The sequence below is a fragment of the Macaca fascicularis genome, chromosome 12 (genome assembly GCF_037993035.2).
Source record: "Macaca fascicularis isolate 582-1 chromosome 12, T2T-MFA8v1.1".
In the NCBI taxonomy this organism is placed as follows: Eukaryota; Metazoa; Chordata; class Mammalia; order Primates; family Cercopithecidae; genus Macaca; species Macaca fascicularis.
The window spans coordinates 80151823-80170602 of record NC_088386.1 but is presented as its reverse complement, the minus strand read 5'-3'; the positions used below and the strand labels follow the sequence as shown (position 1 = coordinate 80170602).

Genomic DNA, 18780 nt, shown 5'->3' with positions numbered 1-18780 from the left:
AGATTTAGTACCTATGAAATGAGGTCCAAGATGTTACATTTTCTAAACTTTCAGGTGATATTTATGACCAATTATTTTTGGAATCTGTGCCCCATAGAACTTTATTTTCCTGCATAGAATAAACTACGGAATCTACTTATAGGCTATATATAGACACTAAATTTTATGAACAATTCCCTGACCTTTATTTCCCTGGACTCCCTAAAGCACCTATTCCCTATTTATTTGGCAGCTCTTATGCTCTGTCTGAAAAGCACACGTCCATTTACTAGCTTTGGAAGGGAAGAACAATAACTCTTCTATAAGATGGCAATAATTGTAAAAATAATAGCTTTTATTATATGCCAGACACTGAAAATGACACTTCCCTTATATTGTTTAATCTTTACAACAATGCCATTCACACATATGCATCTTAGAGTATTTCAGTAGTAATTACATATAATATGTATAATATATTCAAGATAACATTTGGTGTACAGCAGGGACTAAAATTAATTGTAGTTTTTGCTATTTACGGACAAAGAAACAGAAACAAAAAAGAGGTTAAATAACTGGCTCAGGTTACACAGCTAGAATTCAAACTCAGGTCTCTCTGGTTCCAAATGGAAAGGGGAATGGTGGGAAGCAAAGGAAGGTGTGAAACACATGAAAACTCTGGAAAACCCAGAAAATATTGAAATAAAATAAAATAAAATAAAATACTGTATTTTTCCCAAATCTAGTCATGTTTCTCAGAAAAAAAAAAAATTAACTCTTTGAATGATGCATAAAATAGGTTTATTGGAAAGGTGGAGGACAGATTCAAAGGTGACCCTGTTGAATCAGGCTTATTGAGGAACCAAAACTGTCAATGCTTGAGCCAAGTTCTGTCACTTAAATAGTCAGCTAGGAACAACACAGCTGGCTCTTCAGGCCCAGGAACATTTCACTGATGGTGTTAGTGTGTGGTGACTGAACATTCGCTGGGACTCTCTTCTCGTAGCTCTGCTGCAGCTGCTTCCAGTGATCTCCAGTGGACCCTGTGTCTTGTGCCATCCTACCTCTGAATGTCCCTTCTTGTATCAGGTGGCTAAACTTAACTTGCCAGAAAGTGGGGAGAAAGGAACTACATTCCTTATATCACTGCCTATTATTGGGCTTGAGATTGTTAAAAAAAAAAAAAAAAAAAAAAAAAAAAAGCCAAAAATAATATGAAATACATCATCTGTAGATAGGATTCTGTCATGAGTCTACATATCCTCAAAGAATGCAGAATTCAAGCCAGAATAGAAAAAGAGGCATCACTTCAAGTAGGTTTCTGTTACTGTGGTAATTTTTTTTTCCAGCAGGGTGACCATATAAGTTATCATTCAAGTTAATTGTGAGAGTTAAAGGCAGTGCCATTATTAATAATGCCAGGACAACAGCATAAACTGGGACTATCTTTGGCAAACCTGGATGTACCATCACCCAATTATTCTTTTTTTATTATTATAACTTAAGTTCCGGGATACATGTGCAGAATGTGCAGTTGTGTTACATAGGTATACATGTGACATGGTGGTTTGCTGCACCCATCAACCCGTCACCTACGTTAGATGATTTCCAGCTTCATCCATATCCCTGCAAAGGACATGAACTCATCCTTTTTTAGGGCTGCATAGTATTCCATGGTGATTGATTAAGTAAGAAACATTTAGAGACTTATTTTATGAAGGGTTCTAAGAGAAAAGAGGAGAATGTCTCATTCTCTACACAGTTTCTATACTTCATAGAATTATATCAGCACCTTGCTAATGAGTCAAAATAGTTGGAGTGTTTGATGCCTGAAAGGCAAATACTTGTTCATACAATATCATATGTGAGTTAAATTGCGGTATAGTGTTTTAATTAAGGCAATTTAACATTATAAGGAAACAACAATATCCTCAGTCTCCAAATGTTTCTTATTTAATCAAATTGAGCTTATATAATGCTAGCTGCTGCACGAAGATCCATTTAGTTTTGATTTATTATTATTTACTTAACCCTTTACTGTGGAATAATATGGAAATAGATTGTCTTCAATGTGGCTCTTCAGCACAGCAATAAGTGATAAACTCCATCTGAAATTCTATTACTATCAGTCTACCTGTGAAATAGCTTTGTGTGTTTTTGAGTAGCAGTATGTATCATAACATCAACTCCTTTCAGTCCTCATCCATAAAAATTACATCCTTTGGGAGGCTGAGGTGGGCAGATCACCTGAGGTCAGGAGTTCAAGACCAGCCTGACCAACATGGAGAAACCCTGTCTCTACTAAAAATACGAAAATTAGCCGGGCTTGGTTGTGGGAGTCTGTAATCCCAGCTACTCAGCTGAGGCAGGAGAACTGCTCGAACCCAAGAGGCAGAGGTTGCAGTGAGCCAAGATCACACCACTGCACACCAGCCTGGGCGACAAGAGCAAGACTCCGTCTCAAAAAAAAAAAAAAAAATTACATCTTTCATGTTGAACCAATAATTTCCCAGTGATTGGTAATACAAACAGAAAAGTTTGTATAATTTTATACAATCTGTACTCTTTCCCTAGAAATATAATACCAATTGTTATGAAGAAAATTTCATTAAATTTTAATAAAGTTTGAAAATTTGGATCTCAGATATTTTTCAACTTTGTTTTCTATTTATATATCACTTATGGCAATCATGAAAATAAGAAATAGTTTTCAAAGGTTCACATATTATTTCATATTTTAGATATTCTTTCAGCAAGTAACTATCATCACAGTCAACCTTTATTTTGGTTAATAATGTACTCCATGAACATTTCAATCAAATGTAATGATTAATTAGCTATGACATTAAAGCAAATTAGGTATTAAGAATCATAAAAGGTTTAAGAAACTAAAAAAAACCCTAAAAACATCCGCTTCAATAGGAAGACTGATACTTTTACAGCCAGGAGTGACATCTAAGAAAGATACAATTGGTCATCAACTCTATGTCAGCAATATCTTCTCCATGTATCACATGTGACTGAAATAGATAATGGCCAAAAATAATCACTAAGTGAAGTATACAAACAAAGTACACAGCAAACGCATCACCCCCATGTTGCCTTCTTATATTGACTTTCTGGCTAATAAAATTTAAAGTGACTCTTTCCTAATAAAATTGTGATAAGTATATTTGACAATGTTACTAATCTATGGTTGATTACTATGCCTATCTTTTCGAAAAGAAGAGGAAATGTTATGTCGCCCCCTAGTGTAAATATTAATTTTGTAGCATCAGAACTTCAGTAATCTTAGAAGACATTGCAAGGGAATCATAGCTATTAAAATTATTATTGAAGAGAATTAAAAGAATTTCTAAGTTTCCCAAAAAAACAAGCTTCCCATTGTTCCATGAACTTTATGAGTCATGGCAATGACTGATATCTGAGGGTTTCCTTATGATTTTCATGTCTTCATAATCTAAAATATTTAGGGTTCAGCACATATTTAAGATTTTATGCATTCTCGGGATATGCATAAATATGTAAGAAATGCCACAGGTAAGCTAAGAGCTATGTTCTAAATGTTTGCCGCCACCCCCAAAAAAAGTATATGTTGAAATTCTAAGCCCCAATGTGATGGCATCAGAGATGAGGACTTTGGAAGGTAATTAGGTCATGAGAACCCCACCCTCATAACAGATTAGCGCCCTTATAAAAGAGGCCTAGAGAATTCCTTTGCCCACTTCCCCAATATAGGAAGAAGTCTGATTCACCAGACACAAAATTGGTACCTTAATCTTGGAATTCCCAGCCTCTAGAACTGTGAGAAATACATTTCTGTTCTATGTAAGCCAGTCAATCAGTGGTATTTTCTTATAACAGCTCAAATAGACTAAGACACTGAGAAAATAAGGAAATGTGGGCATGGTTCAATAGCAATAGTGTCCAAATTATGTAAATCCATACATAGTTAATTTTATTATCATATCCTTTATCTAAAGATAACATAACTGACAGGGAGAGAGGTGAACGCTACCCAGGTCATAATACAAGTGACTGGTTGTAGTAGACTTTCTTGCTAAATTGGGTGCAAGAACACAATTCTGGAGTAAAAATAGTCATTTTCTTCTCAACTATAAATGTACAGACATTGAATGTCTTCACCAAGGAATGGTATTTTGCTAATATAACCTTTTTAAGGAGGTAACACAAATGTAATTTTACAGTGTTTCCATTGATGCTTTCTTGGGAGTCACTAGATTATGCCACTTGAGACATTTTTACTAAGCAAAGACAGAATCTACATATAATTCCATCTTTTTGTTCTTGACCAGTTGTAAAAAAAAAAATCACTACACACTTCTCATTAAATCCATTCCTTTTCTGCAACTAGTCTCACTTCCTTCCTATTAACTTACTGACTTCAAATATTCTGCTTTCCATAACCAATCTAAAAGTCTTTGGCAATTCCCAGAGTTTCAGGCTTTTTCTAAAGTCTTTGCAACAAAACTTACTCACTCTGATGTCTTAGTCTGTTTTCTGTTGCTATAAAAGAATACTTGAGACTGGACAATACATTTAAAAAGTTGTTTTTTACAGTTGTCAAGGCTGGAACATCAAAGGTAAAGGGTTTGGACTGCATCTGGTGACAAGCTTCTTACTGGTGGGGACTCTCTGCAGAGTCCAGAGGCAGCACAGGGCATCACATTGCAAGTGGACTTACGAGTAACAGCCAAATTGATTTTTATAACAGATCCATTTTTTAAAATAATAAACACCCCCCCCCAGACAGACCATTAATCTATCAACCTATGAACGAATTACTTCATTCATGAGGGCAGAGCTCTTATGACCCAATCATCTCCCAAATGTCCCACCTATCAACACTGCTGCAGTGGGGATGAAGTTTTTACAAAACATGAGCTTCTGGGGGACATATTCAAACAATAACCCTCTACTTTTCATTCTTTAGGTGTTTCCTGTCTGAGGGGCACACACAAGACAATATAGATGGGTGCTATGAATGGGACTTCTGTATCCCCCAAAATGCATATGCTGAAATCCTAACTTCCAATGTGATGGTATTAGAAGATGAAGCCTTTGGGAGATCATTGGGTCATGGGGGTGGAACCTTCGTGTGTGCGATTTCTTCCCTCATAAGAAGAGACACAATAACTAATCTCCCTCTCTGTCCTCCATCATGTGAGAATGCTATGAGAAGACAGCCACATGCAAACCAGGAAGAAGGTCCTCGCCAGACATGGAATCAGCTAGGAACTTGATCTAGGACTTCCCAGACTCCAGAATTATGAGAAATAAGTATCTGTTGTTTAAGCCACCCAGTCTATATTAATTTGTTATGGAAGCCCAATCAAAGGCAAAGAGTTAATTTTTGAATTGTTGTTAATAATTTTAACTCGTTGTGGTCAAATCTGGGAGAAATTCTGTGCACTAGGAGTAACCATGCCCCTCTGTCAGAACACTTCAGCAGGAGTCAGGAGAGAACTCTGAAGCTCAGAGAAAGGGTCATGCATTATTCAGAGTCACAGCAGTAGTCAATGGTGAGTCTCAAAATTCTGAGTGCTGCCCATACAGTCCTACCTCTGTTTCCCTCCACCACTCCACTGCTGCTACTACCAATAGTATGATTGTCAGAACCAATTTTATCCTACTCTGTGTCTCCAGTGACATTGTTCAAGAACTCCCAAACTCTTCCTCATTACCTGAACTTTATTCTCCATATGGCTAGGTTACATCCTCTTTTCTGACACAAATGTCTATATTTCTACGTATCCTAAAACTCTTGGACTATGTTTTACTTGAATTCATAAGTGTCTGTTATCAAAAAAATTCTGTAGATTCAAACTTTTCACTGAAGTTAAACTATTTTTTTGTTTGTTTGTTTGTTTTAAGTGAAGCCTGTTTCTCCCGAAAACACTATTTACCCTATATCTGTCTCCAGAGGTGGATGTTTTATCTCCAAACTCCTTATACTAGTGTGGTAATAAGTGGCACAAGCCCTCTTTGCTCTATCTTGACACCTAACTCATTCCTAAAAGTTCTCAGCTTTGGATCTCATGTCCCTGAAATAATCTCTCTTATCAGCTTGTCCTCCTTCCCTCCCTTTTGCAACCATCTATCTTATGGTCATATCTGAGAAAGGAAAAAGCAGCTCTCAAGAACTGATGGGTAGGAGCTTGTCTGGATCTAAGAGTGAGGCATGATATTCTCTTGTCAAATATAAGGAGTTTCATGATACACGAATATCAAACAAGGTCACCCTATGACTGTGATGAAGCTTAACAATAACAAGTCCACTCCACAATCACATTTGAGCATATACATTACCAAAAACACTGTTTTTGTTACCCAGCATCTCCCTCTGCCAGTCATTATGAGGAAAGCTTCTTTTTCACCAATTACAGCCCTACCCCACTTTGTTTCTCTTTGCTCCTAGATAGAAAGTCCTAAGATACCCAATATAGAATTGTCTTTTATTTATCACAGTATCCAATCCAGAATTTAAAAATGTTTTAGTAAACTCTCCAGAAAATACACCTTGCACAATCCCAAATCCTAAAGAACTACCCCTTATACTCTCTTCAAGAGATGCATCAAGGTTCTCCATGGTGTGCATTTAACCTCATTTCAACAAATACCAATGTTCCTAACGTGATTCAACTAGAGTTATGTCCTGGTATCTCTGGCTGGTGGACATTGATATAACTCTGTACATATTTTGTACATTTCATGAAGAAATTTTTGTTTTGTAAAATGAACGTCCTTCATTTTACATAACCTCAATTTAAAGCTCATTTGCTTAAATTCAGGCTAACAAAGTATAAACTTTTGAAATTAACTTTAAAAGATATATTTGATATTGTTTGGCTGTATCCCCACCCAAATCTCATCTTGAATTGTAGTTCCCATAATCACCACATGTCATGGAGGTGGAACGGGAGGGGACCTGGTGGGAGGAAACTGAATCATGGGGGCAGTTACCCTCATGCTGTTCTCATAATAGTGAGTTCTCATGAGATCTGATCGTTTTATAAGTGGCTTTTCTCTCCCTTCGCTCGGCACTTCTCCTTCCCAGCACCATGTGAAGAAGGGTGTGTTTGCTTCCCCTCCTGCCGTGATTGTAAGTTTCCTGAGGCCTCCGCAGACATGCAGAACTGTGAGTCAATTAAACCTTTTTCCTTTGTAATTGCCTAGTCTCAGTTACATCCTTATAGCAGCACGAGAACAGACTAATACAATATTTTATCTAATACAGAAAGAGCTTGACTTTCTTCAAGTACAATAAACATTTGTAGTAAGCTGTTGGGGTTGAACAGATAAGAATAACTCCATTTTACATAGAGGTTGTTTTAGATGCTTGAGGTGTGTTGATTGAGAGAGAGAAATTGTAATCCAGACAAACACTTCAGATAAAGTTACTGTAAACCTGTATATAAAATAGCAGAAAAATTCCACAATCAGGTCTATCAATTTTAAACCTATATAGTTATCAACATTAATGCATCGATTTCCTATTAAATCCAAATGGAATTTACATTTCAAACATTTAGTTAGCTCATTATAAAAGAAACATTATAAACTGATTTTCACTGTATCAGTTAAGGGTTAAGGTTCTCCAGACACATAAGAACAATATGATGTGTGTGTGTGTGTGTGTGTGTAGATGCACATATGATTTATTTTAACAAACTGACTCAGTGATTGTAGGAGCTGGTAAATCTTAAATGTGAAGGCAGTGCCTGCAGGCTGGAAACTCAAGTAGGAGTTGCTACAGAAGTTTTCAGGTAGAATTTCTTCTCCAGAAAACCTCAGTTTTGCTCTTAGATTTTTTTCAACTGGTTATCAGGCTAAACCACATCCTCAAGAGTAATCTCCTTTACTTAAAATCAACTGGTTGTAGACATTAAGTGTATCTACAAAATACCTTCACAGCAATACCTACATTAGAATTTGATTAAATAACTGGCTACATGATATAACTTGGCTCTGTGTCCCCACCCAAATCTCATCTTGAATTGTAATCCTCAGGTGCTGAGGGAGGGAAGTGACTGGATCATAGGGGCAGTTTCCCCTGTGCTGTTCTTGGGATAGTAAGTGAGCTCTCACTAGAACTGATAATTTTATAAGCGTTTGGCATTTCCCCTGTTTGCACTTCTCTCTCCTACCACCAAGGGAAGAAGGTCCTTGCTTCTCCCTCACCATCCACCACGATTGTAAATTTTCTAAGGCCATGTGGAAATGTGAGTCAATGAAACCTCTTTTCTTTATAAATTACCTGGTCTCGGGTACTATCTTTATAGCAGTGTGAGAATGGACCAATACGCTACTATTCCAGGTGACACATAAAACTAGCCATCATGTTTAATACACGTAATTTTTCAAATACTATTTAAGAAAAAATGTTTTCTTATAATTTGAGCACAGCATTGACATCATAAACAATCAGTATATTAAATGTACTTACAGGTAGAAAAGTATGTAACTTTCTTCCAGTGGTGCCAAACCATTATGAAAGAATTCAGAGTAATACCTCAGGTAATGGACTTTGTTTACTTTGACAACCACGACTGATTTTTAATTATTTATTACTCCTCTTAATCTTATATTGTAATAGAAAGTGTACTGTAATATGTTTATAAAAATAATGAATCATGGCTACTTGAAGACACTATCATAATACAGTATACAGTTATCTCTGCATATCCATGGGGAAGTGGGTCTAAGATCCCCCTAGGATATATATCAAAATTCACAGATTCTCAGGTCCCTTACATAAATGGTATAGTATTTACATATAGTCTATGCACATCGTCCCTTATTCTTTAAATTATCTGGAGATTAGATTATTTCTAATGCCCAGTAAAATGTAAATGCTATGTAAACTGTTGTTATATTGTATTATTTAGGGAATAATGGCAAGAAAAAAAAATGTTTGTACATGTTAAGTACAAATACAATGTGCTTTTTTTCTTTTTTGAGTATTTGAGATACTCAAAGTATCCACAGTGGTTGAATTCATGAATGAGAATCCACGGATATGAAGGGCCTACTATGTATTGTAACATTTTCTCAGATACAGTAGATAATTTAGAATGAGATAAAACAGATCAAATGGTTTAGGTTAAAATTTTCAGAAAGAGAAACTAACACAATTATATTTATTATTGTGGTTAGCAATATAAAAATGTGATAAACAAATATAAGTAATTTCTTCATAAATATTTGTTGCAGCACACCATAGATTATGACTGTTATCTTTTTTCGAAAGGATTACTAAACTCCTAACAGCAAGTCCCTTCAACAGTACTATCTCAGTTAAACGGGCACGATAGGAAATTATTTCAACGCTGCATCATTAGCACAATTATTTACATATGATTTACACTATGTATAATACTTTTAACAAACCATTTCCCAAATATGGTATATAAATGTAACATGTTTATTTAAGTATATATTAAAGCATAAAATTAAATTCTAAATTAATGTTTTGAGGTCAAAAACAACAGCAAAATACCAGTAGCCTAAGTAAAAGTTTGCAATTTTAAAATGCAAAAATTGATCACTCTGAAATCCCTGTATATTTCTTATTATGATAGAGATCCTAGATATTTGACCTGGAGAATACTGTTAATTCACTTCAACCAATATATGCCAAACAGTTACTACAGAAGAAAATATAACGACAGAAATACTTCTATCTTCACATAGGTAAACTTCGGTCCTTGAACTAAGCAAGGTATGGAAAACTGAAGTGCCTTCAATGGTCAGGAAAGTCACGTAAGCAACTGAATAGCCTACATAGCAAGAGAATGTAGTGTAGACAGTGGAAAACGGAGAAGCGTCTTCTTCCAACTACATTTCAATCCAAGTATTTTAAAACACTGTGCATACTGAACAAACTAATTTGGCAGCCTGAATTTGGCCCTGAATATAACTCCATTAAACCTCTGGACTAGGCCATCCCTGAAATTCTCGCTGATCTGTATTTTCATTAAAAATGTAATTGCAGTCATCGATAACCTGAAACTATTGGTGCAGAAGTGAGAAGTCAAGACATTACGTCGCTATCCAAATTTCAGTTATCTAAAATAACTCAATATTTAATGAATTAACAAAAGTGTGTGGTAATCATGAATATTATTTGACATTTGCCTTAAAATAGTGCTTACATGTTTGTGTTATAACAATAATTCAAATATCAGTTATTTTCCTTACTAGAATAATGTGTTCTGAAAAAGGACATGTAGTAAAAGTTTCACTAGAATTCAAAACCAACAGAGCAAGAATATATGACACCTTAAGTTCAGAAAATTGAGACACAAGATGGTCTTCAATATTGAATACATAAGAGTTTAAATGAAATTTGGAAGAATATATAATTGGACTGCTTGTGTGAAGAAGTTTATAAAGTGGGAAAGTCTGAAGATATATTAAGATCTCACCCTAATCCACCCTCACCCCTGAGCTCTCTTGAGGACATTAACCTAAAAAATAATAACTTTTCCAACAGCACCTATTCACCAGTTGATCTCTTCAGTCTTACATGCATACTCTTAAAGCGTCACCTAAATGGGTTTCGATGAGAAGTCTTTTAAATTACATTTCAGCGTCACCTAAATGGGTTTCGATGAGAAGTCTTTTAAATTACATTTCCCAAGAGATTTAGAAAATGTTCAAGGGAATTATATGAAAAGTAAGTTATATTCAATAATGAAAACTAAAACAAAAGGCCAAATAGTGTTTCAAAAGCCTGCCTAATTTTAGTGAGTTCCTACATACACAAGGGAAATAACAGAATTTTTTCAGGTTTTTCAAAATTAACACACATCACAACGTCCTGAGTGACAAGAAACCTACAAACATGTCAAAAGATGTGAATATTTTTTCAACAGATTCAAAGTGAACAAGAGCAGCCCAAAATGCTTCTTAGCATGTATTATTTAGTGCATAATACAGAGCCTATGGTGCCTAGAACAGTGCTTTGTAATTGAGGCACCTCAATAAATTTGAATGAACTAAATAACAAATATTTTGTGAACCGATTAGTAAATTAACATTTCTTTTCTTGCCGAATGTAGAATTTCATATATTAGAAATGGAGGGCAGCCTACAGAAAGAAGGCCTTTAGGCCCGACAGAAATGAGTGATATTTGCATATGGAGGATGAGTAGTAAAACAAATTTAAACAAATTATTCTATGACTCTGGCACTATTTATCCATATCTGGAGATAATTGGAAAAATAAAGTGCCTTCAACCAAACAGATAGCACAATACCATCTCTTAGTCATATTATCATAATGATCCCTAGAGATTCCATAATTTGGCATATAAATTATAAAGGAAATATGTCTGGAGTCAGGAAATCTGCTTGATAATATTGACTCCCTGTATGACCTCAAAACCATCACTGATTCTTTTGAATTCCATAGTCAGTGAAAGAGATATAATGTTATTATAAGATACTAAAATGCTGACCAACTAACAAAATGTAATGAACAAATTAGTAATGATTTCCAAGTTTCCCAAGACAAATCCCAAATTACATATTAAAGTGATTAAAGGAATATTTAAATTCCATGTTAAATATGTAATATACAGAAATATTCTGTATTTATTTAACTATATAATTAAGACAAATAAACTTTGTAAATCAACTGCAAAAAAAGATGTACCTAAATGTCTTTATTCAGTAAGCAATTGCTTACACAATGGTTAATTGGGAAAATCTAAATAAAAAGAATGAGATTAGATGGAAGATAAACTTTATTCATTTCTGTTAAGCTCTATAACTTATCCAGAAATATTCTGGAGAACTATGAAATATTCACTTACTTCTTGTTCCATGAAATTAAAGCTATATCACAGATATGTTACAGTTTTTAACAGAAATCATGATAAACAGATTGACTTTTCTTTTTACTTGTAAGACATTGCAAAAAGAAAATTTACATATTTTTCATTAGAATTGGCAAAAGGAATATATTTAAAAGCTCATAAATAGGGTCAACATTAACAAGAGGCTTAGTCTTCAAGAACGTTGTTATTTTCCAAAACTCTATGTTTGCGTGACACGATATGACCTAGAGAAGGGACTATATATTTTGACTATCTTCTCAATATGAATGGCAGGATTACATTCTGGATTTAGGATTAAAGCAATTAATCACTGGCAATAAAATATGAAGTACCCTGGTTATTTTGTAAGTAACATCTAACTCATAAAAGAAGACTGTATTAACAGTTACAGGCTATCTTAAATTAATCCTGTAATTTTTCAGAGATTATAAAATTATTTTTTAAATTTGAATTTAAAAATTTCTCAAATAGCCATTAAGTTCTATTGATAGAAAGTAACTAAAAGGTCTTGGAGAAATCAAAGTACCTTTTCGCTGAGTAATTTTATGTTTAAGGGTTGCACTTCCCCGAAGTAAGAAAAAAACATTTGCCATGCTATCAAAATCCTTAGAACTTGGTACGCAATTCAAAATACAAAAATGTGATGATTTCTAATGGCAAAATTCAAATATATTAAAATAAAATATAAAATAAAGTAGGAAAGATATCATAATTATTACTCCATAAAACTGGGATTAAAATCATTGTACACGATAAACACAGATAAGTTTATCTGTCAATTTAAAAAATAAAAAATTAAGCTCTAGAACCATGATAAGCATAAATTCTTACTTGAAAATTTATAAATGTGCCATATATACCTTTTAAGATGATGTTTGTATTTCTCATTGAAGTTGCTAATTCTTAGAAGTTTCAGATCCAGTTTCCTATTTTTAAGTGACAGTATGTTTTAGTATATATGTAAGTGCTCACAGCATCCTCTGTGCTATAAAGAATCATTTTGGGCTAAGTATAGACAGTTCTTTTTAAAATTAAAATCATTAATTTATGAACAGATCTAGAATCTTTTCTGTTATACTTAAAGACAGGCATAAATCTCATCATTTTCCATAATTATACTCATGAGAAGACATCTAGAAAGCACATATAATAGATTAATGTATTATATTGTAAAGAAGTAGTTTCAAATATATTCACATCATATATGAAAATTTACTTCTTTTCAGTCAATGCAACTCTCATACACAGGAAATACAAACTTGGGCAGTTTTAACATCATCTGGAAGGACTAGCTCAGAAGTGTCTGAAGTCTCTTTCATGATAACTAAGATAATTATGGAGTTATTTCAAAGCCTTTTTATCTTTGTTTGTTCTTTCTGATGTTTGTCTATATTTAGGTTTATCCATCTCATTTAGATAGCTGTTTTTTAGCACCCAATTTACTCACAAGATTACAATGGCAAATCTAGACTTTAACCTACCTTTTGTAAATATAAGTCATAAAGAATGAACCAACTCCAAACACACAACAAACACATCAGCATAAGCAAATTCAACCATTGTTAGAACCTAAGATTAACTTGCGAATCAAGACCTATAGAATTTTAACAAGTTGAGGTATGGCAAATAACTTTTTTTTTCTATAAACCCCACTGTGAGCTTTATCACCTACACCATGGTTGCAAGTATGGAAATGAAAACTTGTGCATTAAGTTTGCCTTTTACCGTAAGTGAAATTTAATTGAAAAAACAGTGTGTACTTTCTTCAAACTGAAAGTTTTTTCCCCAAAATTTTACGTTCCTACATAATTGACTTCTCTAAGTGGGGCCAGAACTATTTCAACAATTCCTTTAGACTTTGGCTACTGCTGTTTGTGGTACTCTACTAAAGAAGACTGCAGAAGAGTATTTTCACTTTCTTTTGGTCAACAACAACCAACAACCACATCTACAACAACAATAAAGGCAACAAACTAGTCCTGCTTTTGAGAGTCTTAAGTAGACTGAAAGCAACTAGCCAAGAGATTCAAGGTAAAAAGAATGAAATTAAATGCATCAAGAATTTACGTAAAACTTTAGATGAGAACTTTTCATTCTTGGAAAACACATCACAGCATATTTTCTGTATTCATAAAGAAACATATTTTAAAATACAAAAAGAAAATTCGATCAAGAATGCTATATTTACTTTTGGACTATTTGAGTCTGTCCTTAAACTTCTACTCTCCTCATTCAGGGTAAGTTACCACTGTGTAAGAAAGGAGAAGAGAGCCTGCTTCCTAATAAACACAGACTTCAGTGAATCATACATTTGTATACTGCCACCTCACTTTGTCTTTACTCTTTGAAGTACTAAGCCTAATGAGCTTTTATTCTACTTCCTTTTTTACTTTATGGAGGTGTATACTTCTCCAAACATACCAATACATGAAAGTCAGTTCTGCAGGGAGGTTTTATAGCTAAAGGGGGATTTGGATGAGAGGTAGGAGCTATTATCCTGCACTATCTCAATGCTCAGCACATCTTCTCCCACCAATCAGGAGTGCTCTTCCGACTAGGATCCTGAAAAAGGAAGCTCTGTGATCCAGTGAGAACCTTCCAGCAACTGCCTGGGTTCTATTTGCCTCACGTTTTCCCTAGTGGCTCTAATGGTGACATAGTGATAGTGCTTCACACATATCCACCACCACTTTACAGAGAATAGCTGAAAGTGGACAGCATAAGGTTCTGGAGTCACTCTTAAGCTTAGCACTGACAACTTCTCACTAGAGAAGTTTGCTATCAGTCCTTCAGAAAAGAGCTGGAATACAAACTCTTTCTCAGACCATCACTCAATCCCGCCACTTCCTCCTTGTGACCAGCCACATGGTTCCCTGCCTCCATCAGAGACAGCCACATCCTCATTCACCTTCAGGCTCCTAAGCCAAACAAAAGGGGTTATGGGGTAACTTGGGGTTAGAGTTCTTTTCTTTTCTTTTAAAACAGGTCCTGTTGACATATTTGCTTCAAATAAGGAGAGACTGTGGTAATCTTCAGCGTAATGGAGTGAGGTGAGAGAGTCCAGAGCATTGTGGAAGTGTCAACGAAAGCCATGGATCACAGCTTCCCTAAGACCCCTTCCTTTTTCTACACACAATTCTCACCCCACGCCCACCAGATAAATAAATGAGTAAATTATAAACCAAATTGAATCTCAATACCTCCAAAAACTCAATCTTCCAAATGCCCTCTTAAAAATGAGAGAGAGAGAGGAAAACAGAAGCGATTACCAGAGTTTTGTTCCCGTTCTTGCTGAGAGGGCCCCGGAAAACTCCCTTGATGTTGCGAAAGTGTCCGTTGCTGAGATGCGTGGAGCTGATGACAATGTAGTAACACTCCATGGGGCAGCCACCGCCTCCTCCGCCGCAGCCGCCGCTTCCACGCACCCCGCGCCCACAGCCGCAGCGCGCCGGGGCTGGCGAGGGTGGGCTGGGGACCCGCCACGAGGGCACGCAGCCGCCCCCGGCACGTCCTCTGGAGACCGGCTCACTGCACCCCTCTGTGGTGCGCGCCGAGGCTCCCCCGCCTCCGCATGCTCGCCGCGCTCTCCCTCAGTCTCTCGCTCCTCTGTTTCTCTTCTAATTCGCGTCGGGACGACGAGCCCCGCGGGAGGATTCCAGGCTAGGAGGGGGCCGGGCCGGCGAAACGGAGCCGAGCGGGAGTCAGTGCCCGCGCGGCGGCCGGGCGGAGCGGGGCTGCGGGAGCCGCCTGCGCGGCAGCAGGAGCGGCGGCGGAGGCAGCATCCCCCGCGCTCGGCGCCTGCACTCGGAGTTGCTGCTGCTGGCAGGCATGAGTGTTATTATAGTGAGCGGCGTTGCCGGTCCATTGCACTGAGCCAATGGCAGGGAGCCACTGGGCTGATACTGAGAGCTGTCAGAGGAGTACATCTGTCACCCGCTGCCTCCCCCGCCCACCCCGCCGCCGGGACCCGCGGCCGCGCCAGCCCGAGCGCGAGTGGGAGCGCCCCGCGCGGCGCCACTGCCGCAGAGGGCCGGGGACGCGACGGCCACCGCCAAGTGGGAGACTCCTGGAAGGTGGGGGCGGAGAGGAAGCGAAGAGGCCGCGATTTCTTGCCTGGCAGTCGGCGTGGGGGTGGCGGCGAGGGGGATAAATAAATTAATAATTCAATACCGAAAGCCACCCGCTTCCGACTGCAGCGAATCCAGGCCGGTGCCAGCAGCGGCTTCTTTCTCGAGATAATTGCTATCCACTGGGTTTGGTTTATTTGATTTTGTTATTTAATGTGTTTTTGGTATGGAGGCTGGTACCCTGTTCAGTCTTAGGGAAAGGCAAGGAAAGAAAATGTGCCCCCCACCCACCCCTGCTCCCACACATTTGTAGATACCGTAAGTGCTTGTGTTGATGATAGTTTCGGGGGAGGGTAGTTGTGGCGATGCGAGTGCAAGTGGGTAGAGGATAAAAGCAGGGACTCCTGATTTATGTGTCCCTCCTCCTGGCATTCCCCTCACCCCACCTCCCCTGAGAACCTCAGTTCTTCCTAAATTGCTAAAGCTGAGGGGAAAGGGATGCTTTGCGGCAAAGACGCTGCTGCCTCGAGCTTGCTTTGCATGTCTCTCTAGTTCCTCTCGCACTACAGAGTGGTAGCGAACAAAAGCGTTCGCCCTAGAAGCGACCTGAATGGAAAAATCTCCTGCACACCAACTAATGGGTTTGTCACGGAAAGTAGGGAACCGGGTCTGCTGCGTTCCCTGGAGACAGACTTTCTGGTTGGTTTTCAAGGGTCCAAGGCAGCCATCAGACCGGCTGTGCCCTCCCACCCTGCCTCCCACCCAGTTGATTCTCTCTTTGTGTAAGTTTAGCCCCTCTGAGGTGGTGGAGTGAGAGCATCCCATCAGGTATATATACGACTCATTAGTCGGCACTTAAAAAGATCGATAACAGGCAGTGGGAGGCTGGGAGATGGTGCCTTCAATGGATTTACTGAAGGCTTTATTTTTCCTTTGCCTTGAAAGGCTTAATTGGTTAAAGCAGATTCCAGACATTCTGATGCCCCTATGTCAGAACAAACTGCACTTTGATATAAACTGTGTTTATCTTGTTTATTTGGAAATCGAGATTGCAATACATTCCATTTTGTGTGTCTCATATGTAGGATTTTATGTAGCAGTGGCCCTGCAATTCATAATAAGCTCCTTAAATAAATCTGACAGTTTGATTTCACTTTTTGAAAGAGGGAAAAAAGAGAAGAGAGTCAATAGTAGTGTGAGTAAATTATAACTTATAGATGGTAGAAAGGGGAAGTACCACATTCACATAGTCATTCTTCCTGTATTATGCTTCAGTTCAAACAAAGGGGAAAAAAAAGTTGGTATGGTTTGCTCAAAGCTCATTATGAAGTGTCAGAGTTATTTAGAGGCACTTGGCTAAATTTCTCAGATATCCACTTGGGGGAGTCTGCAAGTCTCGGGAGAAAGCGAGAATTTACAAAACTTCTATACTCTGTGGAGCACATCACCCAATAATTTGTTAGAATTCAGTATGGACACAATTCTATCAGAGGAAAAACATTTAATTGATCTACACTAAACATTGCATGGAAATTAAATCAATTTCCAACTACTGTAACAATATTGTGTTTATATTTTGAAAATGCAGGCATTCTCTGCACACGTCAACTTCGGAAAGAACTAGTAACCTGTATGATTTCTAGTACGTCTTTTGAAGGTTTGTAAGCTTGCAGTTAGTTATTAGAAAGGAGATAACGTTTTTTGTATGAATAATCTATACTGAGAAAGCTTGTAGGGAAGTAGAAGAAGCACCATATGTGAAAAGACCAGATGATGTAGGGTTTTTTTTTTTTAATTTATAATAATGTAATTTAGGAGGTTTTTTGCAATATTTTTCTATCAAAATACTTCTAATGAAATTCTTAAATTTTCGTCTACAGGATAAAATTCAATATCCAGTTCCGGAAACGGGAAACACAGATATATGACTTGTCCCATGGAACAGAATATCATCTACGTGGACTGTCACACTGTGCTTCTAGTGGCAAAGTTTGAATATATGTATGTATCAGTGTATCTTTAACTTTGCCATTGTGTTGCAAGTACTTGTTATATCCTTCCTTTTATTCCTATTATTTAAATCAATTTTTATTTTGCAAGACTACCGGTAACAATTGTGGAATGAATTGTTTCTGTGGAACCAAGTCACCCTAATTTAAAAAATAATTTTTTTCTCTCAATAATTTGAACAATAGGTTTAATGTATGATGTTAAATATATACCTGCTTATTATAAATGTGCAGAATCATTTCTTGTTTAGAAAATATTTCAAATATTTTATGGAATAATTATAGATTATTTGTGTTCAATTGGCAACTTTCTAGCCGAACAATTTATAATTAAAAATGTAAATAAAGAAGTGTCATTAGTCTAAAAAATTGCAGTTCATCTTGCTACAATTTCAATTTTGCCCTTTCTACAACTGCAATTGCCCCTTCAATTCACCCTTTACAACTGCAATTCAAATCAGATTCTTTAAGTTTTCCTCTTATACTGATTTATCCCACTTGTCTTGCTTTGCTTAACTCAAATTTGGATAATAGGTTTCTGCTCAGCATTGTTCCTCATCTGCTTCTGGCTCACATAAAATTTCAGGACAGTGTTGTCACCTTGACGTGTGAAACCAAGGTCTTGCTCCTCTCCTAGACCAGTAGGTAGACCTCTGGGTTCTAAATCCCTTTCCTGATTCATTCAGTCCAGTTCTTCCAGAGTAGGTAAATCTTTCCTGAGTTTACCTACTATATATTACTACCTCCACATGTCTTTCCACTGGACTCCCTACTTCCTGTCATAAAAATCTTTGGATGCTTTTACTATGTCTGAATAACTTCCAATCACTCGATTGAAAAATCCCCACAAATTAGATTGAC

The 18780-nt window shown here is 37.0% G+C and overlaps 1 protein-coding gene across 1 annotated transcript in view; it reads right to left on the bottom strand.

Annotated features, from left to right (window-relative positions):
• Positions 1 to 15655, bottom strand: part of ZNF804A (zinc finger protein 804A) — a 343691-nt gene extending 328036 nt beyond the window's left edge. The window contains exon 1 of the mRNA XM_005573664.5: positions 15113 to 15655. Within this exon, the coding sequence (XP_005573721.3) occupies positions 15113 to 15223 (111 nt within the window). The 5' untranslated portion in view covers positions 15224 to 15655. The remainder of the gene's footprint in view (positions 1 to 15112) is intronic.
• Between the last annotated feature and the right edge of the window lie 3125 nt (positions 15656 to 18780).